The sequence below is a fragment of the Hippoglossus stenolepis genome, chromosome 12 (assembly GCF_022539355.2).
Source record: "Hippoglossus stenolepis isolate QCI-W04-F060 chromosome 12, HSTE1.2, whole genome shotgun sequence".
NCBI classification, from domain to species: Eukaryota; Metazoa; Chordata; class Actinopteri; order Pleuronectiformes; family Pleuronectidae; genus Hippoglossus; species Hippoglossus stenolepis.
In genome coordinates this window covers 3,957,691-3,984,261 of record NC_061494.1, presented here as the reverse complement: position 1 = coordinate 3,984,261, position 26,571 = coordinate 3,957,691, and the positions used below count along the sequence as shown (strand labels likewise).

General features: G+C 42.3%; 1 protein-coding gene across 4 annotated transcripts in view; it reads left to right on the top strand.

Annotated features, from left to right (window-relative positions):
* The window catches only part of sertad2b (SERTA domain containing 2b), a 42,595-nt gene extending 20,735 nt beyond the window's left edge, over nucleotides 1-21,860 (top strand). For 2 of the 4 annotated variants that reach the window (XM_035172006.2, XM_035172011.2), the window contains exon 3: nucleotides 15,768-21,860. In XM_035172006.2, coding sequence (XP_035027897.1) covers nucleotides 15,772-17,049 — 1,278 coding nt within the window. In that variant the 5' untranslated portion in view covers nucleotides 15,768-15,771 and the 3' untranslated portion in view covers nucleotides 17,050-21,860. Of the gene's footprint in view, nucleotides 1-2,797; nucleotides 6,855-15,767 lie in introns of those variants that run through there. The other 2 variants (XM_035172007.2, XM_035172008.2) reach the window with 2 other exon arrangements.
* Nucleotides 21,861-26,571: the final 4,711 nt, after the last annotated feature.

Sequence of the window (26,571 nt, the reverse complement as noted above, 5' to 3'; positions counted from 1 at the left end):
CCAAAACTCCATATAACTATTGCCTTAAAACTGAGTTAGATCAACAGCCATCAAAAACCTTAAGAAACTACAATATCTGTCAGTAGAGTGCCCTGACCAATGCCCAGTCCCCTTATGAAAGCACATTTGATTCATTATTTTCTGCACTCAAAAATATCCGACTCCGAAACATGCCAGATTTTTTTCACCAAGGTCCATGAATTATTCTCTGGGAAATCAAGGAAAATGTTTAAAAATGTCCTATCTTACAATTTTAAAGAAAAAGATTTAAAAAATCCTGAATCCGCCCCCTGATTCAGACCCACACTAATATTGAATGTGTTCTCATTGACTCATATCACATTCTTCCACCAAGTTTAATGCTAATCTGTTCAGCTGTTTTTGTGTAATCTTGCTTACAAACAAACATTAAAAACCAACCAATAAACAATCCGACAGTTTTACCAAGGTACTGCTGTATTAGATGGCTTAGTGTGGGCTTTTTCAAAAAGACACCTGCAGAGGTATTCTCACGTTTAGTCTCCAGTCAAACTAAAGCAAACAACAACAAAAAAGCTTGAATGTCACATTTCCCACAATGCATGATGATAGTATTTTTCCGTTAGATCATCCGTGTCTGATAAAGCCCACATGTCTTAAGCACCATGCCCCCAGTTTTCACCACGAGCGGAACTCCGTCATCCCAATGCCCAAGTCTAGATAACCCTGATGACATCATGGCTTGTGACGCTTAAAAGAGAAACAATTTCAACTTGTGACCTCGTATCACAGGTCACATACAGCTGAGTTACAGATAACCACAGCATAGTGTGATCTTTTCAGTTTGAACCCTCAAAGGCCTGAAGACGGAGCACTGCCTAGTTTTTCACAATAAAAGCACAAATTAGAGAAAAGTCCGAAATTTGATTTGTGTAGCATAAAGGTGAGTTCCTTCTTTCTTCCTTGCCCTACCCCTTTTGTCTAAATATCGTCTTGAGACTTCACCAGATCAGGTTCAATTGCAACAGAAACCATATCTGTTGACTGAATAATGCTAAAACTATTGTTTGTCTTGTTTGACTTGTCACTGCTGTTAAATATTTTCAATATGGACTCTTTTTTTGTGGAGGACTAGTTTGGATATGGATACAAAGTAAGAACCTTTTGTTTGCTCCTCACTTCTTCCAGAGATCTGAAGGATGTTTGAGGTAGAAGGTAACAGAAGACTTTAGTATGTAGCTCTGATGGGTAGGCTCATGGGTTAGGAAATTAATTATTTCAGTGACTATGTATATGTATTATAATATTATATTATTCAGTGTGTGTCTGTTTATGTAGGTTCTTCTTGGTCACGCATACATTATCCAGAGTTTTTAGGGGTAGGTAGGAGAAACTCCAGAGAATGTCCACAGCAACCGACTGAAAGCAGCTATAGTAATAACTGTAGATATTGGTACAGCAGTGATGATAGTAGCAGCAGCTGTCATTGTAAAAGTTGAGGTACTATTATCTGTAGTAGCCTAGTAGTAGGTGTTTGTACTGTGTAGTAATAGTAGTTAAAGATTCAGTGTGTAATATGGAGGTGAAAGGGATCGTTGGCAAGAATTTAATATAAACTAATCCTGGTGATGTTTCACTAGTGTGTTTCATCTAAATTATACAAATTTTAATTTTCTTTACCCTAGAATGGGTCCTTTCTATTTAAATACTTTATATTTACTTAGTGAGTGGGTCCTCTACTGAAGCCACCATGTTTTTTACAGTCGTCCAAACTGGACAAACTAAACACCTTTTGAGATTTTATGACAACTGAAGACTGCGACAGGTTCTCTTTCATGTTTGGAAGGGGAGGGTGAGGTGAGGGGTATTCAGCTGCAACATGCAACTTCACCACTAGATGTCCCTAAATCACACACACTGAGCCTTTAATGTGGTGGTTAATGTTGCAGTAACAGAAAGTAGTAGAGATAGATTATTATTATTATTATACAATACAAACTTCTAGCTTTGTGTTACTGCATTTATTAAATGCCTCATAGAGTCAATAACATACTTTTACTCTGGTTTGTGTGATGTACTAACCACTAACTCTGTCTGGTGAATTTATAGACCTTAGTGATACAAGAATACAGTGTGAGGTGTCACAGCGAGTATAAATGGAACATGATGGTCGACAAACTAATTCTGGTGCAAGTCGCAAAACCAGAGAGTTGCCACCCAAAGGTGCAACAAGGCGATGGATGGGAGCAACATGTAGCTTCATGCACCGAGGTGGGGTGGAGGGAGATGAGCCCAGTAAACTCACCATGAGTCAGGTTCACACTGATAGTGACACGCACACACACAACTTGATACATGCTCAGAGGAACGCTAACAAAGAGAACATCACAACAACAGAATTAAGCACTTACTGGTTTCAGAGTGGCTTTGTAGCATCACATGTTGTTGGTATGTTCACATACATGCTGATGACTGTGTTGCATTTTGTAAGGCACGCTCGGAAACAATCGTTATTTGGTTTTAATGCGTAAACTGGTGACCTTTTTCCATCAGATATTTCTGTTTCAGCTAAAACATGAGAAAAACTGTAATACATGCAGAGAATGTAAGTAAAACACAGAAAAAGAGAGACAAAGACAAAGCAGAGGAGGAGGAATACGAGTCAAGCAACGGTAAGAATGAAAAGAAGAGAAGGAACAGGCAGATTTTACAGAGAGAGGGAAATAAAAGGAGAGCCAGGGAGAAATAAATAAAGATAGATAGAGGGAGGGAGGCAGAGAGGGAGGGAGAGCTAGAGATGTTGTGGGTGCAGCTCTCCAGTTGGTGTTGCTATGGCCCTGCCCTCCCTGCTCACTGAGCCATTTCCTGTTTTTGACCTGAAATCTTTATTTAGAGCCATCCCTCCTCTGCTGCTCGGCATTCGTGAGTCAACTCAGAGGCCGGAGAGATGAACGCAGCACTAAAATCAGATCTCCATTCACCACAGAAGCTACGTATACGCATGCACGCACAGAGCTACCGTTCCCCAGACTGTAACCCGCCTCTGAGCAGAGGACTCCCGCCGACGTCTCATGTCTGATATTTTGAGAATCCCTGTTGCAAAGAATCAAATTCCTGTGTTTTATTGTAGGAGCAGCAGTTTCTAAGCTCTGCTGTCTCCTCTGCTTAGTCAGTTTAACCTTTCAAAAAAACACTCATACATGTCATATAGTCCAGTGATGGAAGTTTTTGTGTCTTACAACTTTCAGCCAATGATGACTTAAAGACTGGTCACAACAGTATTTGAATAGTAAATTCAGTAGAAGTAATATATCCTACAGAGCCACCGAAGAGTAACGGCGAGTTTTGTTTGAGGATTACTTTTCCGTTCTTTTGCAGTAATTTCCCATTCCCATCATGCAACATTATTATTTCATTATAACTGTGCAGTTATCTGTATCTGTGCAGTTGTCCTGAGTACAGTGTGTGGTTCAGTATCCTCCAAATCACTCTACTGTGTTCTTCTTACAGGCTGGGCCAGGTTCGGAAAAACGTTTTGCAATGATATTCAGGTTTGGGTAAGTCTCGTTGGCTATAATAGGGGAAAACATGCGATAGCCATTTGTGTCAGGGGACAGGGTAAAACAAACTCAGTGCAGCTTACATTAATGGTCTGGTTGATCATTTGGGTTTTTTTGTTTTTCAAAAAAATATATATTTTAAAATCCATTTCAGGTTCTGATAGCCATCAATAAATATAGAGTCATTTTCTAACAGTTGTCAGTCAGTGCACACTCACGTGTTTTGGGAGCGTAGGTACAGCGAGAGGGATGATGGCAGGGTGTGTGATGTATGTGTTTATCAAAGTGGAGCCTGCTCTGGCTAGTTTTTCCAGGATTACCAACCGTAGCTTTAACTGCATCGGGTCAGGTTCAGACACAACACAGAGAATGCCTTTCATATTCAGGTCAGGCTTGGTTAGTTTTCTCTCAGGCTCAGACGGTTTAGACAGAAAATACTGCCCGAGCTGCACTCTATTACATATGGCTCAAAGGTATAGAAGAAGTAAAATATTGGGACCCAAAAGTAATCTTCAAAAAGTAACTCTTGCCGTGACCCTTTTGGGTTCAGTAGGATTCAGTTGGAGGGATCAGAATTAACTTCCTAGCAACAGCGTGGCTCCATTAATGTTGGAGAACAATAACACATTCGGAATATTTTGCAAAGATGCATGGATGAGGTTTTTTTGTGTCACCTTCTGTTGTGATCAGGATTTTACAGCTGACAGTTTAAGTGCACAGCGAATGTCTTGACAAGAGGACAAACTGAAAGATTCAGTCCCAGAAACTGAATCTTGTAAAGGCTGGACTTTAATAGATGGAACTTTTTGTGACAGCAGGTTGATCAAAGAGGCAGCCTGTCTGGGGAAGAAGAAAAATAACGGGGAGACTTGCATTGTGTCTGTGAGTGTATCAGTGCACAACTGGGTGAGTGTGCAGCAGGGGGCATCGGGGGCACAAACGGCCCAAGATGCCCATTTTCTGCCCCGGGATGCTCCGCTGGTGTTTTTGTCTGCATGTGTGCAGACTCTGCTGGGTTTTGTTTGGGTTTACTGGACACCACCCCGCCATCTGCTGCAGGGCAGGACTGACATTACTGATCAGCACCAACAGTCCACAGACCCATTTCTGTCTGTGACCACCTACTATCTCTGTGTCAATGAGAAGTTTTCAGTGCATGTCAGGAAACCGGGAATCACAGGCAGACACTGAAGATCTTTAAGATATTCGAAAATTAAAAGCATGACACTGTAAAAATAAGTAAGAGCATGAGAATAACGTGAACATTACCTCCACTTTACACTTTCAAAACGTTTCAATTAATGTGTAATTAACTTAAGAGAGAGGGGAGATATAATATTACAGAATGTGTGTGTGTGTGCGCGCGCTTGTACGTGTATGGGTGTACGTGTGTACGTGTATGTGTGTGTGTGCGTGCGTGCGTGTGTGTGTGTGTGTGTGTGTGTTTGTGTGTGTGTGGGCGGAGCAAAGTCGACGACGCCACTTCTCGGGGCAGCTGCTCGGTTTCAGCTTCTCCTGCTACGTTCACGTGCCCCTCGGAAATTCACCTCTCCATAACAAAATGGTTCCCGTCCTGACCATCATTTTGCAGTCATTACTATTGGAGGATAACTGACGAATTGAGCAAATGGGTTGTCAGATATGTATCCGGATGAATTAATTAACTGTAGATTAAACGTTATCTGGAAAATGTTCTTTCAAGTCATAAGGGGAGAGACGACTGTAGCCTCCAATCTTTAGAGTTTCTCAGAGATTGAGAATTGAAATATAAGCATAAAGAAATAAAATAGTTAGTTACAAAGTAGTAAACGCATCCCAACATGTTTTTGTTTATTTAAGTACAATATTTCACCAGGCTATAGCCTGTTTAATACATAATAGTTATGTCAAGCAAAAATCTGTGAAGTGTTAAGGACTGGTTTTCAAAGCAGAAGTGCAAAAAAACTGGAGTGGCCACCGATTTTTAACACCCTATAAAGTGAACTCATTGTTTCCCACAATGCATCGTGAATAGTTGTGTATTACCGATGATCACTAACCAATAGCAATACATACCATCATGCATTGCGCTTGCAGTGGAGAGATGACAGGGGAGAGGGCAGCAGGGACAGCCTGACCTGTCCATACAAATTCAAATACGAGCAGAGAAGAGCATCACAACACAAACTGTGGCAATGAAGTTTATTTCTGCATTTAGATATGTTCAATCAATAAATATTGAAACTATGTGTAAAATAAACTTTTAATGCATTCTGGGATTTTACACCAGTAGGCATTTTTGTTTTACGTTATAATCCTGCAACAATGACGTAATTACTGTCACAGAGAAAATGCACAGTGTAGTGTCCGAAAGTGTTGATGAGCTCACTATATAGTCCACTACATAGAAGTCCCTACATAGTGAAGTCCGGGTTAAGGCTAATACATGCTTCTGCGTTGAAGCTACGCTGTAGGTATGCACGTTGCCTCTGCACGGGGCATAGCATTCATAGTTGTGTGTCGGTGTGTGTGAGTCGCGCAGCAATCACACCGCCGAAACGCTAGTGGTGGTAGAGTTTCTATGCTGGTGTTGAGTGTCTTTTTGAGTGTCTGTTTATTTACAACTTCTCTGCATCTCTGTTTACTTCGGAACAATGGCGAGTGGATCGTGTTGGAGTTGGAGCCGATAGATGTTGAAGAGCAATTGCTATTTCTTAAATAACTGCAATGAAGAAAAGAAAGACGTCGCATGTGTTCGCTCCATCAACTCAATTAAATAATGGTGGCGAGTCTGTCGGACCAAGGGGACCGATCACAGCTCTTGTGGTCTGCGTGGCCTTGACGCGTCGTTCCATTTTCAGGGAGGATGCACGTCAGGGTACGGCGTAGATATGCGTAGGGTACACGTCTACGCGTAGGCTACGGTGTAGCTTTGACGCAGAAGCATGAATGGGTGATTTCGGACACAGCCTCGGTCTCAATGACAAAGTTCTTCCTTCGTGACAACTACACACGGGGGTGAATTTTCTTAAAACTCTCGCATTAAATTAGCTTTAAAATGATGCATTATAATTTTCTTGATATAATGAATACCATTATTTATAGATGTATAATTATTGCATAGTCTCTGATTGCGGGATGTACGGGCACGGGCAGCTCTTGTGGTGTCCGGCGGTCCGTGAAGGCAGCAGCGGTCCTGTGAGCAGCTTCCTCCTCCTGTCAGCGCCATTGTGTGTCAGAGTCTCCGGCAGCTCGGACGGTTCGTGTTCCTGCAGCTGACAGGACTTTAAATCGCCCTCCATGTTTCTCCCTCTCTCTCCGGCCCTCCTGCACACGGTAAGACGACGTTTCCACCTTTTCTTCAGGCAGAGACAGGCGACCAGAGGAGACGCGTCAAAGGACGGTGCCAGTGTTTGTAATGAATTATAGACGCGGCTCCTGGCTGCTGGTCTCCGTGCTGCTGGGCTGGAGCGGGGCTCCTGGCTCGGGGAAAGTTTTCCTGTTAAATGTTAAATATCTCTCGTCACTCGCGGTTCCTCCATTCACCCTGAATCCCGACCTGTGTCCCGCCCCGCCGAACACTCAGTCCGGCTTCACAGCGGAGGCAGCGGCCGCCACTTTCCACTTCACCGCCGCGGAGGAAAGTCTGTCCCATAAACTTTTTTTTAAAAAGCCCAAATACACCGAGAGTCCCGCTGAAACACTCGCAGCCTCCGGCCACACGCTGTTTCAGCCCAGCGGGTCGTCTTATCGACTTATAGCTGCAGCAGTGAAGCTCTTCTACCTTTAACAAGTGATTTCCAAATGACTTAAAAGGACCTAAATGTGTTGAAATCCTCCTCCATGCACTGAGAGTCAATGTGCGGCCAGATGTTGTGCTGGAGGCTGCACATCTGCAGACAGGGTCCTGTGTCAACAGCAGCACAGAGAAGAAGGACTTCACATTTGCATTAATGCCCATTTGCAAGGACACATAGTGTATTTAAAAAAGCTATAATAATAATTATGAATTTTAACATTAAGTAGATCCTGCAGCCTGCTGAAGGGTGTTATCGTGAAATGTGTGAAGTGACTTGCTCTCCAGTGTTTGGGACCATCTCAGCTATTGTAGTGAGTGGGGGGGGCCCCCTCTGTTTCATAACATGCACCACATACACAGCACTCCCCCAACCCCCCCCCCACACACACACACTCTGTGCTGCCATCCACAAGCTGCTCGGAGGTCACCCCAGAGGTCCCGTCTGGACCAGCACCCACCGTACAGGAGCCAGGGCAGAGCACCCAAGCATAATAGACAGATGTGATGCAGAGTTACACAACTGGGCCTCCACCGGAGATCAGCAGATAACCACAGTGGGGAACCCCTCAGGTGTCAAGGAGACATTCAAAATGTTTAAATTTCACTGATTCGTTTAGAGTTTAGGAAAACATTTCCAACTAGAGACATAGCAATTAGTTTTAGTACTCGATAGATAGATAGATAGATACTGCACTTAAGACTTGCAGAGGTAAAGTAAAAGGCAGTGCAAAAAGTCAATAGTAATATATAAACAAAATGGAAACAACATTCTGCCTTTAGTTTTAAGATGCAGCCCTTTTTATTATTCAAAAATATTCCCACCTCGCAGCTATTAGTTTCAGACTCAATAAATCAACATTGAGCTCGGAGGGAAATTGTAGATTTTGGACACACTACAACAAAATCATTTTTAACACACACACACACACACACACACACACACACACACACACACACACACACACACACAGTATCTTTAGGTGTTGGTTTGTAGGCCCTGGTATGAAGATGTATTGGGAAGTATGGGAGAGGGGACAGCTGCAGGCTTATATGGTCAAGGCTTGAATTTACAGTGAAAAGCGAGTCTGTTGGCTGTGGCAGGTTCCTATACAGTATACTGCATACCTTCAGTTTCCGAATACCTGGATGAAGCTCCTAGTGCAGCCGCATGGCTTCACCTACAGTAACCAGGCGTGTACTGCAATGATAAGGATTATACTTAAGTAATAAGGGTGCTGCCTGCAGTAAGAATGATGACACTTGCAGCACTGGAGCCGGTGCTGCCGTTCAAGATGGGCACCGTGGTAAAAGTCGGATGCTGCTGTTGGTACAGTACATGCTGCAGTAATAAGATGGGTATGACTGTGTACTCCAGATATATTGAGGATGTGGATTCCTGTAGCTCTGTCACTGGAAGTGTCAGGCTGGGTTTTCTAACTGAAGCGGCTCGGTGGAGAGAGTGGAAAACTCACCTGCATGTGGACACGTCTGCTGACCTAATTCTGCTCGCTTCTTCTGCATTTTATTTATAGATTTAAGTGTGTGTGTGTGTGTGTGTGTGTGTGTGTGTGTGTGTGTGTGTGTGTGTGTGTGTGTGTGTGTGTGTGTGTGTGTGTGTGTGTGTGTGTGTGAGAGACGTAGGACGCCCGTGTGTGTCATCCTGAGTTAAAGCGAAACGAGGTGTTTCCTTTTTTTGGGCTGTGCCTTTAAGTAACAGCACCTTTAATCCCAAAGAACAAGTCTTTAAAGTGCGAGCACCTGTCACCTCGCTCTGTTAGGATTGACTCATAGTGTTTGCTGAACTGGCTGTACAGAAATGTGGTGCTTGTTTGAGCAGACATTCCCAGTCGCCATGTTCCCTTAGCTAAATAACAGTTGCTGTTATAAATCCTAAATGAATGATCATATCATTTTTACATAATTTTTGTTTTGCTGTAGCTTGAGGTGCTAGTGAAAGTTAGTAGATTGTCCTGAGAGTTTTTTCTAGTTGTGTTAAAGAGGTTCGACTAAATATTTGTAACTACAAATGTAAGGGTTTACATGTCAGTTACTCTGTTTCTTCGTTCCTGACCTTTGCCCTCCATTACTCTCACACTGCTCATAATGAGAGTGTGATGAATCTCCTCCCGCATCAACAAAATGAGGATTGCTCTTTAAAAATGAATTATGATTCATCAAACCTAAGGAACAAACACCTTCGGTTTTGTTTTACGTCTCTGAATCCACCCTGGGCTTGGTCTCTCACGCCAGAGTCCGGTTATTAATGAGATACTACGTGTTACGCAGTTGGAACTGTAGTGTTTTGTAACCAGTCCTGTTATTATGTAAGAGATCGTAGTGAATTGCCTGTCTGATAACCAACTGACTTTGTCATGTGAGCGTTTTTGATCACTACAAGGGAAAACACCCACACACACACACACACACACACACACACACACACACACACACACACACACACACACACACACACACACACACACGCACACTCACACACACACATTTGTAGTTTTCACACACTTGTTTCCTGCCACATGATTGACTTGTTTATTTTGGTTTAGACACTCTACCATCTGTCTTCCTCTGTTGTTACATAATTTTTTTTAAATTTCTGCCATATCTAAATAAAAGTGTTTTAAAGATAAATTAAACCGTTTGGGTTCAAGCAGACAGCTAATTCCTGGGGTATATCACAACTTGTGCAGTTAAAACTAATAGTAATCTAAACTATTATGTAGCTCATATTCATTTTTAACTTTTTTTATTTTTAATTTTAATTTAACTTTTAAACTTTGGCTGCAAAAGTGCTTGAAGCCACTTGAGAAAAATAACCCAACACGTTAATTGAACTCTATCCACCATCACCAGATCTCCTATCAGAATTTCCCTTTTTAAACCACATACATCACTTCTGATTTGTTTTATTGATACATCTTGAACAGTTGCACGGTGTCCTGTCCAGGTTTCAGGCTTTTGAGCACCACAGACACACACTGGGACGTGCAGCTGTTGGGAAAGGCACATACCCTGTATTTTCCTGCGCTTGCTAAAGAGCAAGATTTCTTCAGTGAAAAAACTACTGGTGAGGTGCTGATGGTGATTGCTGTTGATTAAATCTGGTTGTGGTACTTCTGATGCATAGTTGAAAGTTCTACAAATGTCATAAAATAGTTTTATTCTCAGTTTTAGTAGACAGAGCTGTAGTACGAACAGCAGTGGTAGAAACAGTAGAAGTGACTATCGTCATAGTGTTACTGTATCTTAAGTTGTTTGTGGAAGCGTAGCTGATATTTACTGTAGTGGATCTGATCAGGCAAACACTACAACTCATTTCTTCCTCTAGGTTTGTCTGGAATGTGTTTACTAGTTCTACATTATGTATGTATGTGTGAGACACACACACACACACACACAAATACACATACACACAGAGTGACTGTGGCAATGTCGTCCTCATGTGCAGGGCTGGATGCATTACAGTGACGAGGAACAGTCAGTCAGTCGGAGGTCCAGTCATGACTATGAGCCGCGAGTCGCCCGCTGTGCGCCTTCGTGCACATGTGAGTGCTGAACTAAGCGTACGACACAGTGTTGGGTTCGCCTGCCTGCAGCAGTGCAGTGCGTAGTGTGTGTCCACACTTTGTGCATCCAGAGAACCTGAAATAGCCCGATGTAGAGGTGAGGGGGAGGGGTGGATGTGCAGCTCAGGCATGGAAACCAGCGTATCCGGTTACAGGATCATAATATCACTGCAGAGTCCATCCACTAGCACTGCACTATCACACACACACACACGCACACGCACACGCACACACACACTAAAGGCAGCTCCTGGAGTAATATGCTCAGCCCACATGTCTGAAGTGTGGTTGCAGGCACAGTTGGCAGGTAAACGCACACATACATACATGCACACACACTGGAACTCTCCTCTAAATGATTGTAACATTCATGTTTGATATGTTTTACACATGTTTGTGATTAAATTAATACCTTTCAGTCCTTCACATCTGTTAAAAGTAACTACTTTTTCTTTACGTTCCATTTCTCTTTGCTCTAAATTATTATTTTACCATCAAGGCCCACATCCTATTGTCAATCATTTTCCTGTAGTCTTATCTACATAAGTTGACTTTTCAGTTTACGATGCTGTTTGATTGTATCTTGTCGTTATCAATTGTCGTTAATTCTCATCAGTTCTATGAGACAAATGAGACATGCTTTGTCGTTGTCGAGACGTTTCTGATTATTTTTCACAAGAACCAACCACACTATGGCCTGTGGTTGGTTTCTGGTGTTTTTATTATCAGGATATTTGGTGGTGTTTTAGACTCTGGGCAAGTGTTTAGTTTGAGAAATTTTCCTCAAAATACTAAACTTTTTATTAAAGTAGAACCTTGTTCAGTTTGAGCTATCAGCCTCTGATATGATGCAGGTTGATATGATTCATTGATTGATTAAGTAATAGTTTCTATTGTACACACTGAATTGCCAACATTTGAAGGTAATGAAGATTGGGGAAAAAAGCTCTATTGTGAACTTCAATCTAAAAATATCAGTATTAGCACTGACCTTCAAAAACTGCAGGTTGGTTGGTTTCTGGTTATATTCATTTGCTTTTTCGTCTTGAAGGTCTCAATAGGCTTTTTCCAACATAAAGCTCATGGAAAACCTTTTGGAAAAAGGTAATTTTAAGACACTACTTTGTGAGATAGTTGACAGCAGCACGTTAAGTCACAGTGACCTTGAGTGATGACTTTGGCTCCATTTTGGAGCGCGGTCCTCCTTTGCTGCTCTGCGTTTTTTGCTTGACTCATTTATTATTCTTTCTTTGACTTCTTCTTCTCCTGGTGTGATCATCTCTAGACATGGCTCATATGGTGTAGGACGGCTCTGGGCCTGTGAACTTTGACAGTCAGTGGAAGGAGGTGGGAGGGTGAGAGCCTAAGACCTGAGTCAGGATGAAAAAGAAAAGATGGAAAGGAGAAATGTATGAGCGAAGAGGAGAAGAGGTGGAGGAGAAGGAAAGGGAAGAGGAGGATAATGAAGTGGAATGTAAGGGGTGGGGCACCTCTGGTATGTTAGCCCCGCTCCGTGTGTGTGTGTGTGTGTGTGTGTGTGTGTGTGTGTGTGTGTGTGTGTGTGTGTGTGTGTGTGTGTGTGTGTGTGTGTGTGTGTGTGTGTGTGTGTGTGTGTGTGTGTGTGTGTGTGTGTGTGTGTGTGTGATACTAAACACACTGCCATGAGTCAGTGAGTCAGACATGTGCAGCTGCTTCAGCTCTCAATCACACACCCGCAAACTGCTTTGAAAGTAACTCTGTTGCTCACTCTTTGATTCTCTCTGTTTCTCTCTCTCTCGTCATTTTCCTAGACGTGCCATACACTGCTGCAAAGAAACCTACAGATTATTTAAATTAACGTACATGTAAATTCATTTTTAATCCAGTTTTCTAGCACCAAAGAAGTGCTGAAAGTCTGGAGCCTCTTTAGTGCTTCTTCTATAGGTTTGAATCTTTGTAGCTCACATTTAGCACTGAGGGGTTTCTGCTCTGCACCTCCCAGAGCTCAGCTCTCAATAAGACAACACAGGCAAGGCTGCCATCTCTTCTTTGGTTATGAAAATGATGGAGAAAAAAACTATCAATAATTCAGGTAACTGGTGCCAGGATTCGCTCATTAAGACATGCACCCATGTCCCTTTTCTTCATGTGTGTCCAGCTTGAACTCACAGCTCTAAACAACAACATGAAATTGGCACAAACACCAAATATTCCCGAAAATATGCCTAAACATTTTTTTATTTTGATCCTAGGCTTTAAATTGTTGTTCTGCTTTGAGCTAAATACTCATCTGAAAACATCACAAAAGACATCTTGAATGAGCCACAGAAGCAGGAAGTGATGAAGTTGAAATATTTATGAAGAATGTGGAGGCCATGATCTACAGGCCGTGTAAAACAGTATGAAAACGTGTTTTAAAAGTACACGTCCTATGATATATGAACAAAGCCTCTATATTGTTTTGTATTTACTTCAGTCTTAGTGCAGTTGAAGTATCCATCAATTGGTAATGTTAATATGTGTTGATTTGTGTGATGCAGTAAAGAAATCCTCTAATTAAACCAGGAACATGTATGTATGTTGCGTAATTAATAGGTTTTTATTTTATTCATCCTGTATTTAACTATTAAGATATAATACGTCTTCTGCCAGGGAGTCCTGGTCAAGGTTGGCAGCTATGAGGTTAAAAAAAAGGTTCAAATATAAATACAGGCAGGGAAAACACAAACAAAAACATACTAAAACATGGCAAATGGCGTCACTTCTCCAAAAAATCATCCACACTTCTGTACTGGAATCTCTTCTTCCTTTTCATTGACCAGCATACCCGTATATGTCAATACCATTATATTACTCTTTATAGCACTCTGATGCTAAGATAGTTGTAGCATTACATTTTTTATGTCAGCATATGCGTTGCCCTTTATTTTGTCTTTTCTGTCATGGCGGCTGTCACACTGTTGATGTCAATTGCAGCTTTTATTTCACTTGTTCGGGTTCTCAATGATTCTACGAGGTCTCAACCTCACTATGTAAAGTGCCCTGAGATAATTTATGTTGTGATCTGGCGCTGTACAAATACAATTGAATTGAATGAATGAGTCTGATGGATAAAGTTAAAGGAATAGTTCAACATTTTTGGGGAACATACTTATTTGCTGCCCTGTTTAGAGATAGATGAGAAAGTCACCAGTCTCATATATCTGTGTGTAAGCTATGAATGGAATGGAAGGCCAGGAGGTGCTTAATGTAGCATAGCTTAGCAACCAACCAGTGTAAAGAACGAGTGTTCTTTGAATCGATATAAAACTTACTTCACTTGATAAGACAGTTTCTTGTGTCCCATTCGGCTGCATGAGAATCAGACCATTCACTGTACCTTAAAATACGACGGCCACACTGAAAAGTTGAATTTGAGTCAACATAGTTAATAACCAGTGCAATGGACAGTGACGACTCTAAGTGCCAGTGTTTTAGCTAACATATGATAATGTTGAGCTCCTGTAGTTGTGTCCAAGTTAAAGGAACCAAATGGGCAAAGGCTTTTTAAAACATCCCCCCAATGACAACAACATGTTATTATGAAACTCTACATGTACATTGAATGATCTAACAGACCTGCACCATATATGAGCCATTTCCAAAAGTTTGGGTTAAAAAGCAGTTGGGTTTCAGTGCCTTGCTCATAGGCAGCGCAGCAGCAGTTTTATTTCAATGGGAGGAGAGTGTTGCTCATTCACCTCCCACCTCTTCCACACCAATCTCTCACCTAGTCCTCCACTTCCTCCTCTCACTTCTCCTCCTCCCCGTCTTCCTCCTCTTCCTCCCTCCTCTTTCCCCCCTCCTCCTCTTCTCCCCCATCCCATTCTTTGTCATCTCTTTGGGTGAATTCCCAGCTGACACTGTTTGTCATGGCAACCAACCAGTCGTGGTGACTGGGCCTGCAGCTCACACTTCCTGTGTGTGTGTGTATGAGGAGACGCATGCGCGGTGTGGTTGTGTGTGTGTGGTTGTGTGTGTGTAGACAGCGACTGGCTGCATGAGCCTGTCAGCCTGGATTAGAGTCAAACTCACTGCAGCGATGCTTTCTTTCTTTCTTTCTTTCTTTCTTTCTTTCTTTCTTCTTTCTTTCTTTCTTTCTTTCTCTCTCTCTTTCTTTCTTTCACCACCAGATAGTTTGATCTGTAGCGGCATCTATTATTTCACTATTGGAATATATTCATATATTCTAAGGGAATAACTCTCTCTCTCTCTCTCTCACACACACAGTATTCCCCCACCACCACCCCCTGCCCCACCCCCTCACCATGTAAGTCAATGTGCTATTCCAATATGGCAGGAGAGGTGGAGGGGGCTGGGCTTTAAATCTGGCCTATGATCCTGTGGTACAGCAGGGAGCGCTGCTATTACATAACTTGGTGTGTGTGTGTGTGTGTGTGTGTGTGTGTGTGTGTGTGTGTGTGTGTGTGTGTGTGTGTGTGTGTGTGTGTGTGTGTGTGTGTGTGTGTGTGTGTGTGTGTGTGTGTGTGTGTGTGTGTGTGTGTGTGTGTCTGAGTGTGGTGGTATGTGTGTGCTGAGGTTCCCTATGTGGTGGCAAGGTTCCCAATGCAGCTGCTCTTGGTTTCAATGTATGTTTTTTTTAAATCCCCTGTTGCAGTAAGCTTGTTGCGTTTAAGCAGATTCTTGAATACCCACGGTTAAGCTGCTACTGGGTTTCAGTCTGAAAACTTTACTGGTGAATAAACGGTATCTGTGGTTGAGTGAGATGACACGGATCATCTAATGCTGACGGGGGTGTAGGTTAAACAAAACTAATCAGTTGAATCAGTTTTTTTATAATGTCTTCTAAGTCCAGTGACAAATCAACTCTTGTCTCCTGTCTTTTTCCAGATATATGTTCGGTAAAGGTGCGAAGCGGAAGCTGGACGAGGATGAAGAGGGGCTGGAAGGCAAAACGCTGGAGGCGTCGGTGGCGGGAGGGGGAATAAGCCTCTGCCCAGAGGGCCTGTCTAAGGTGTCCTACACCCTGCAGCGCCAGACCATCTTCAACATCTCGCTGATGAAGCTGTACAGCCAGCGGCCGCTTGGCGAGCCCAGCCTGGAGCGCCGTGTCCTTATCAACAACATGTTGCGGCGCATCCAGGAGGAACTCAAGCAGGAGGGCTCACTGCGGCCACTACTCCTGCCACCGTCACCGCCACCTGACGACCCCATGGATGAGGGCTTCCGTGAGGCGCCGCCCTCATTTGGTGTTTTATCAGCGGCAGCAGCAGCACAGGTATCCCAGCCTTCTGTGTTGTTGATGCCGGCGATCGCTCCACCGCCTTCACCCCACCCAATGGTGCCTCCCAACTGCCAGGCGTCCCAGGCATGCCCCAGCCGTGCAGAGGCTTGCCTTGCCCCTCTGGAAGCCTGCCTCACTCCAGCCTCATTACTGGAGGAGGATGGAGGAGATTCAACCTTTTGTGCTCCATCCCCACCAACTCCTCCTCTGTCGCCTACCCCAGCGCAGTGTCCCACATTACCTTCGGCACTTCTGAGCCAGGTGTCCCCCAGGGTCCCTGTGCCTGCCTCGTCCAGTGACAGTTTCCCCTCCACGCTGGGTGACATAGAGTTGGGTCCTCCCACAGCCATAACAAGGACAGCAGCAGCTAATACTACGACCGTGACTACCTCCCCAGCTCCCACGCCACTCACCCGGCCCTCCCAGTTAGCACCTCTTTCCCCACCCAGAGACTGCAGGACCATGGGCTCTAAACCAGAGGCAGCTAGCGTCTTGCTAGCTGAAGCTCGCTGCACCGAGCTCCGGCCCATGGACAATCTGCCCACACTGCCCCCTGGTGGCTTAGTAGACATTTCCTCTTGTCCCTCCTCACCTCCTTCCTCTGCCTCACCCTCGGGGTTTCTCTCAGACTTGGCGCTGGATGATGTCCTGTTTGCCGACATTGACACGTCCATGTATGACTTTGACCCCTGTACAACAACGGGGGCAGTGGGCGTGGCGGCAAGCGGGGGCCTTGCCAAACTGTCACCGGTGGTGACGACAGACGACCTCCTCAAATCGCTTGCGTCACCATACAGCGGCTCCGCCCCGCAGGTTTCAGCCAATCAGCCTTTTAAAATAGATCTGACAGAACTGGACCACATCATGGAGGTGTTGGTGGGGTCGTGACTCACGGACACCAACACGTCAGAAACACACAAACGGTTTGATCTGGAGAACAGACTGGAATGAAAAGTTGTGATCGCTTTGGGGGCCGTCTTGGTCGTTTTTATGTTTGTTTTTTTTAAACTTTGTTCAAAGATCGGTAATTGTAAACATCGATGGTGATGTCAATTCGTACTACTTTGACAACTACTACTACTACACAACACTGTGCATGCACTGTGCTCGCCTTTCCAAATATGGAAATGAAGTAACTGGGAAACAAAGACACAAATAAGTTTGTATTTCTATACTTGTGAGGACCTCCATTGACTCCTTTCATTCCCTAACTCTAATTTCAACCTAATCCTAGTTCCAATCTTTAACCTGAACCTAAGCCTTAACCCCGAAGAGTAACTGTAAATAGAGAAAATATAGAGGACTGTCACATTGTCCTCATTTTCGAGGACTCTGCAGTCATTATATCCTTGTGAGGACATTTACGTCTCACAGGTAAAGAAATACAAGTGAACACACACACACACTGAATCCATGGCTTTTAGCAGACGAGTGCCTTTCAGAATGACCACTTATTCAATTCCTGTTTTTTACAGTATTTTTTTCTTTTCTAGTCTTTTCACTTTAACAGCCTAGCGAGGTCACTCCTCGATGTTCTTTTAAATTATTGTATTGTATTAAAACTATAATTAAGGAGGGCAATTTCTAACGATCAAATAATAATTATTTAATCTTTATCTTATTGCAGATGCTATGTTTTATTTGTTAAGCAAGCATAAAAAATGTTTTATGAGAAAGACATTGTTTTATCAGTGTGCTACATTACATATTAGCTCGGCTTTTTAATTACGCTTTGGGATTAGCTCTTAAATACATTGCCTAGTTGTTTGTTAAACTGTTGGTTGAAGGAGATGTTCTTGTATGAATTCAGTTCAGGACTTCGGCAGGCACATATAACTGTGCTGGATGCTATTTTACATGAGCTCGGGCATATGGGTTAGTTATCATGCTTCAGTTACAGCAGAATTCAAATGAGCTACACCCACAGGAAAGCTGGATGTGTTGACATTGGAAGCGGGGCAGCGCCAGCATGGACTCTTCCCTCCCAGTCACATGTAGATGACCTGAAAAGTGGAACCTAAGCACACACTGTAGGCTCTTAACACATGTTCAGTCTGGACCCAAGACAAAACAGCGAGCACAGATTGCAGGGGAAGTCACAGTGGCTCCAGGGGGACTCCGTAGAATTTCTCAGAATCACACAAAGAAAGTTGAATATTTTAGGGGGAAAATGCCTTATTTCTGGTTTGGGTCACATGGAATTAGCATCATGAGTGACAGACAAATTACAGCACAGTATACAGTATTACACACACGCTGTATGTTTACAGCTCCTCTGCACTTCGTGAACCCCAGTGCTGAGGTTGACCGCAGAGCTCATGGATGATTGAAACACATACGATAACAGGAGGACTAAATCCGTCTCGTAAATAATTTGAATGTGTATTTTCCGCTCAAGTAGGAAACTTAAACTGCAACAATGCAAAAGAGTCTAAACACAACCTCCCCTGCACACAGCCGTATGCATGATATTTAGTACATAATGACTAAATGTGATGGCAAAGTCCAGCATCGCGAATATTGGTCTCCTTAGAATCCTAAAGTCTCTGTACTGAGTATGAATTCTTTACCAGGCAAATGCTGTGTCCACGATTGAGCCTTTTCTTTGGTACGCTATCAGTTGAAGCTGAAACTCCTCCTCACACACATTTCCTTACTCGAGTCACATATGTGGATATTGGCTGTGATGCTTACTGGATAAAAATGCATGGAGGTGCTTGTGGGGCAGAGGCAAAAGGCTGAGAACTGCTGTGTCACCCAAGGCCCTGATCAGATGCCGCGCTGCTTTTTTTTCGTGGAAGCCAACACTTAAAAAAAAAAAGAGCAATGCAGAGCTTTTTTTCCTACTGTTGCTAGGCAACTATCAAATCACCTGTCTTAAGCAAAACGGATTTTGTTGTGAAGTAAACTCACAGATCTGTGCATGCTATCTAAATGTATAAGCTACAGGCAGAGGGTACTTGCTCTGGCTCCTATAGAGGATGATAGGCTATTTTTGAATAATTTGCTCGGCACAGGGAAACAAATCAGAAACGATCAGTGTGGGTACATGGGGAACAGAATCACCAGCTGCTCCAGGAGCTCCGCTGGTGATGGTTGCTTCACAGATTATTTTAGGATGAGTGCGGGGACGTTTGACAGTCTGCTGTCAATCGCTACAATATGTTCAGAAGTGTCTTGCAGCTTGTAGAACGATGACGTTAAAAGTGGGCTGATGTTGGCTTTACTCAAACCACAAGCTTTATGCAACCAATACCGTTTGTACAGTTACAATAAATGAAAACAACTCACCTGAAATCTTAAGCACAGCACCAACCCTCCTCCACACCTGCCTGGAGCATCTGGCCACAGCCACCTCTAGTTTCTCCTCCATCAATGTTGTTTCCAATCAAAGGCACGCAATTCTAAATTGATCAGATTGGACAACGGGGGAAAACGCTAATAAGACTGATGACCATTTAGAATGAACAGATCTCCAGCCCCACTAAAAGCATTTATTTGTGTGTGTGAATAGCAGTGTCACATATGTAGCCATAATTTATAAGCAACCCATTCTGAAAAGGACAAACACATTGGCACCAGCATAGCGGTATGTTGACTCTAAGAAAAGGCATGGAGTGGACACAGGCAATTGCAATTCGCAGATGTAAAATTATTCTTTTCAAAGTCAAACCAGTTGCAGAACCACAAGATAGTTCAGATTTTAACTTTAAAGTGTTTTTTAAAGTTTCTACAGCAAAACAAAAAGTATGCAATATTTAGAAAGCAATGACTCAGCACCTTCCCTCTTTGACATCAATTAATCAGTGCAATCAGATTTTAACCAATAGGCAAATTGGGACCCTGGGATTCTTTTATTCATGTTCAGTGCATTTCAGTTGTTTGTGGGATATTTGTGCAAAATAGTGTCTTTTGAAAGCTGCATTCGTTGATATTTTTGTGCCATTTCAACATGTATTACCACTTATGTTACCATATATTGCTTGTTAACTAATACACATTAATGTTAATTTATTCTCATGTCTTTTGCCACCTGATAACTTATATTAACTTTCCTTTTTGCTCCTTTGTGGTCTCCACCAACTCCTGAAGGAAGCACTAGCTGGTACATGAATGCTCCACTATGCCCAACATCTCATCTCCGGATTTCTCTGCAATTTGTTGCTTTTAGTGAGTTTATCAGAGCTTTTTCAATAAAAGCAACTCCCAGAGCGATAAGTTAAAAGTAACTGATGTGTTCCTTCTAATGAAGCGAAACTGAAAGTTCGATGGTAACGATCTGCAAGTTTATCACTATAAACACATCATGCATTATAGTTTTGATATGGATATAAACATATTAATGAATGCAGCTTTATTGTGCACATTGCATCTACATTTGTTTGGATATTCACAGCAATATAAGAAAAATACACCGTATACTGACACAATGCATGGTCCTGAAAAGCAGGGTTTCTCACCAACAGTTTTTATTTTACGTCGCAAAATATTAAGTGACTATTAAACACAAGAAACCCTCAACGCCTCTGTGTCTCTCAGCACAGCCTTTCCATGGTGAAAAACGGTCTGATAATGGTATTTCTAGCAGAGGTCCCAGCTGGTGGGACTCAGTGTTGCTAATGGGACAGAATGTGTTATCTGCATTACAGCCTGACTCATCTTCCTGTGGCAGCCAACAGCAGTGAGGCTTTAAACTCAAACAGTGGAGGATCATTGGTTCCCAGAGGTTTGACACTTGACCTCAGCTCGTATGTATATGACCTGCAATGGAACTGAATTCAGAGTGTGTGAGCCGAGCAGACAGCAGCACCAACTCATGTTGTTTATAGACGACTGTGTCTTGTTTCTTTCACTATGTTTGAATTTTGGAGTGCTTGTTTTTTTTTTTTTGTCAATGAAGTTATTTATTCATATTGTTTTTTTCTTTTCTTTTCTGTGTAAATATATTTATTTTGGATGTGAAGTGAACATTTGGATTGTAAATGCGTGTACAGAATGTGTGGTAGGAATGTACTTCAGATAGGAATGTATCTGAGTGTGGAATTATGGGTGGAAGCCATTTTTTTTATATACATAGGTAGTTATATTATCTTGTTTATTTGTTTGTTTGTTGCTACGTTATTGATTATTTTTTTGTGGGTCGGCAGCCACAACTTTTTACATCTTTTTGTACTCAGATTTTTTTTTTTTTCAACATTTTTTCCAGTTGAAGGCGAACAGTTAATGCAGCAATACTCAAAAACCCGTCTCCAACCTTCAGATGTCAAGACTCCAAAGCCTGTCATAGACGCTTCAATGCCAAAAGTAATGTACATAGTATGAACAACATTCGAGCTCCTGAGACTTTTTTGATCAGTGTTTGTTACCGAACCTGTTGAGTCAGCCGCGGAAGACTGAGCGCGGTCGAGGCTGACTCTCTACAAAGGCTGTATTTTACACAGACCTCAGAGCTGTGCCTTTTTCTATGCAATAGAACACAGAGAGAGAGAAACTATCAGCTGATCACTGTATTGGCATCCAGATGTCGACTGTATACACATTGGTATATGTATATCCAGTCCACATTTGAATCCTGATATATATACGTGTATATATGAGATAAATGGACAGCTGTCTGTGAATTTAAAACAGTCTTACTTTTGTAGTTTTATATATATATATATATAAATATATATATATACAATAAACTGTAAAAAGAGCAGAAGTCTTGTGTCGTCTCACTTTCTAATATTGTTTGACAGTTTGTTATTTCATGTGCATTTACACAAACACAGGGACGTTCATATTAAATAAGTTGAGGTTAGTTTGTGCTTATCATATTTGATTCTGTAACTTTGACAAAATAATCTCAACTCAACACTCCATAGATATTTCCTTAGTTTATTTTCAACATCATGTGACCAAATTTCCATACCTCGGTCATGCAAAACATCCCTTACACAACAAATCATTCAAAACTGAATTGATGCTGTTTATATTTTGTGCTTTTATAGGAGTATATGCATAAAAAAACCTAAACACCTTTTCCCCACCCTGACAATGTAAGAGTAATTAAAAGAAGAAAGTGAGGGTAGATCATCAGATAGATGGATAGATGGATAGATAGATAGATAGATAGATGAATCGGTACCATCTCATATAGAATGTGGGAAAAAATAATGGATAGTGAAGTGTTATCTTAAAGGGACAGTTCACCAAAAAATGGAAAATTCACTCATTATCCACTCACCACTATGCAGATGGAGGGGTGGGTGAAGTGTTTGGACACTTTTGGAGTTTCAGGGGTAAACAGGGCTGCAGGCAAGTTCAATACAATCGAAGTAACCGGTGACCAATTTTTTAAACGTAAAAAAAAAATACAGAAACAAAAAATCCAAGTGTCCGGAATCCCTGACAATCAAATTCAACTCGAAACGGATAATGAGTGAATTTTTATGTTTGGGTGAACTATCCCTTTAATTTTGAAGTTCAGTCTTAGGCTTAGAAGCAGCGGTTTGGCCAAAGCAGATCTCTACACTCTGTTAGAACATGTGCGTGGTGCTTCACGCCTTCTGGGACTGTTTCGTGGATGGTGTTTCTCAGGTGTGATTGAATTTGTTCAGCTTGTTATCACATTACAGTAAGTATGGAATCAGTGATAACAGGTGGTTGTATGCAGTATATGTGAACTGATATTTAAATATAATTGATTGTGAAATTATTGCTGAAGTGAAGATCAAGAACTGATAATCATCTCACAACTGCATCATTATGTAAAAATGAAGTTGTTTTTAAAAAGATTTTTATAATGATGTCTTCCATAAATGATTATATTCCTTTCACCCTCATAAGATTTTAGAAAACGATGTTCAGCATCTTTTGGCTCCAGCCTCCTGTGACCCTCAAAGGTTAAGTGGTGTAGATAACGGATGGATGACAGATGGATGAATGCTCAGCATCTGAGAATAATCATGTTTTCTTTAACTTTTTGGAGATTCATGTTCACACGCTTCTCAGAACATGTTACTAGGTGATCATTTTCTACGCCTCCAGAGCACCTTAAGGTTTGTAGTACTAACTGTGTGCACACATTTCCCCTGAGATACTGACCGCAGGGGGCAGAGCAGCCATGCATCGTCTGAACAGATCACAGGAACCTCAATTACATCTGCAGGGCAAAGCACCTCAGCTCCCGTCAGACGAGACGGGCTCTCTCCTACCAGCCGAGCTCAGAGTGCATTACGCCTGATGCCCTGTCCCGTCGCCTAAAAACATGATCCCTTCACCCTGCACCCTTCACCTGGGAGCAGCCTCTTTGTCCCAGCTCCTCTCCTCTCTGAGCTTCTCCTTAAAGACTTTTCCTCCAGACTGACATGTTATTCAGGTGCGACTCTCACCCTGTCCCTCACCTGTCAACACTTCTGCTGCTCCAGCGTGGGGCCTGATGTTCAGGAGCTTGAGGCTGTCTGTCCCGTCTGATCCCAGCACAAGGTTTCTCATCAGGTCCTGGCTGGGTATTTGAAGGGTGTCGTCTGCAATGATAAAACCCATAGAAAATATCATCTCGCAGTTTTACTGAGTGGTTCACACTCACTTTTCTTATGCTGTTCTTTTCAGGTGCAGCAGGCAGCTGTGGTCCCTCTCTGATAAACCTGCTGTAAACTACCTGCTCAGCACCACATCACAGGAGGGTAAACATAATTACAAGAGCTTTGAATAAATCTATATTATGTTATGTATGATTTCATGTCAAACAATCTACACTAAATACTACAATAAGCATCAGCCGCCTGATTAAATCTAATAGTCAACTCAGCTCACAGACAGACAGACAGACAGACAGACAGACAGACAGACAGACAGACAGGTAGGTAGGTAGGTAGGTAGATAGACAGACAGACAGACAGGTAGGTAGGTAGGTAGGTAGATAGATAGATAGATAGATAGGTAGGGAGGTGGTAGGTAGGTAGGTAGGTAGGTAGGTAGGTAGGTAGGTAGATAGATAGATAGACAGATGGGTGGGTGGTTGGATGGATGGATGGATAGACAGATATATAGCTAGATAGACAGATAGACAGACAGACAGATAGGTAGGTAGGTAGGTAGGTAGGTAGGTAGGTAGGTAGGTAGGTAGGTAGGTAGGTAGATAGATAGATAGACAGATGGGTGGGTGGTTGGATGGATGGATGGATGGATGGATAGACAGATATATAGCTAGATAGACAGATAGAAAGATAGACGGACGGACGGATGTATAGATGTATAGATAGATAGATAGATAGATAGATCATTTTTTTCTGAGTGTTAAATCCTCACACATGTAGTTGCAGGGTTCATCCATACACAGCATGTGGAAACTGATCCACAGGTTTCTGCAACATCAGTCTGAATCCGAGTTTACTTGTTACTGCAGAGAACAAGGATGATGTTTTTGCAGAGCTGCATCCCATCCATCACATCAGGGTCATCAGGGTGGATCCCACTGACTGGATCAGATTTGAGCTTTAATAAATGTTGGTACCAGCTCCACTATAAAGCACAGCCTGTGTCTTTTTCCCTCCTTCTAGTTCACAGCGGCACAGAGCCAACATTTGCCACTGTTAAACAGCCACGACTCCTGATCCGCCGGCCGGGGTTATTTCCAGCATTCAGGCCACACAGCTGTGAGGGGAAGGGGGACAGTCTGTCTCTATTGGCGGAGGGAGGGAAAGTTTAGCTCAACTTAGCAACAGTGGAGCTGAGGTCACTGAGGACAACACAGATGACAGCACCAGAGGCAACGAGACAGAGGGCTGCTTCTCTCCATGTCTGTCGTCTAGGTACTGCTCCTAATTTGGATTGTACAGCGATTCTCATTAAAACACGACAGTCCTCTGAGTGTTCTTCTATGAAACACTAGAAACTTTTCTCTAAAAGTTCACATATCCAAATTTTTTATATTCCTGTACGATAATCTTAGAAACTGCGTAAAAAGGTATGAACATATATGTGAAGATTTCATTCCAACAATATGAATTGACAATATAAAAAACAATTACCAATACAAAATCAAAAATGTTTGTGAAGACTGGAACATACATTACCAGTAATGCAGCTTGACCACTGAGAGTCCACTGAAAAACCTGTGAAACAGACTTTGGTGGGTAAAATCAGTGGAGATCCCCTTTAACATCCTGACTCCTCTGCCTTTTGTCACTTTTGGGCTTCCAAAAGGTTTTTAATTTATAATTAAAACAAATGTATTTTATCAAATCGGCCCTAATCTTAGGAACAGTTAAAACCATTTAAAGGGGACATAGCATACCCATTTTACCACAAGTTGATATGGTTCCTTGGGGTCTTAATGAAATGTCTGTAACATACTTTGGTCAAAATACCACAAGGATCATTTCAAACAGCACCCTTTTTACCCTGTATAAAACAGCCCTCCACAGAGTGACCTGTTTTGAGTGCCTGTTCCTTTAAATGCTAGTGAGCCAGCTCCCCCCTCCCCCCTCTCCCCCCATGATTTTAAACGATATAAATTACATATTTTATATGATATAAATTATCAAATATGCATCCCATACTTTGTATTCCCCTTCTGTTGTCCTGGAGTTTTAATTTTCCCAATCACATAATTAAATGTCCCCCTCTGCCCATCCACTACAAGCACACAAGCAGACAGACAGAGAGAGAAAGAGAGGTGGGGGCTATGAAGACCATCATTTACCCCCGAACCCCGACATTCAACGGGTACAACAACAAGCGGAGAAAGCAGAATCGCGTGCTTGCATGCTATGTCCCCTTTAATTTAAATTTGGTATTTGATACTACTTCTACATCTACTACTACTACTACTACTACTACTACTACTACTACTACAAATAATAATAATAATAATAATAAAGAAGAAGAGGACTGAGAGGTATGAACCCCCCAGCCTAAAAATATGATGATAATGATTAATAATAAAAAGTTATGATAATAATAGTATTATTGTTGTTGTTATCATGATAAAACTTTACGTATACAACATATTTCATTCAAAAAGAGGCAAAGTGATGCAAGAAACAGGAACATTAAAAAAAGAGTTCTAACAGAGTTTATTTTTTCTGACCTGTTTTTCTACCCATGTGTCAGTAAAGCGTTATCTTTGTCTGCCGTGTGGATAACACTGAAACAATATCTTTATCATGGCGCCATCTCGTGGTGGACGCGCAGAGGTGCAGCTCGGTTTCACGTAGGGACAGATGTCGGAGGTGAGCAGAGAGCTGACCGTGGTCCTGACTCTGGCCTCCAGCCGACACCCACACGTGGGACACTCAGATCAGAGGTTTGTAAAATGGTTCAGAAGAACGAGAAATGGTTGAAATGAGACATTTATTGACCTCTTGCTCCGTCAGGATTTCTTACACATAATGTTTGCAATGACCCATAATCATCTCTCTT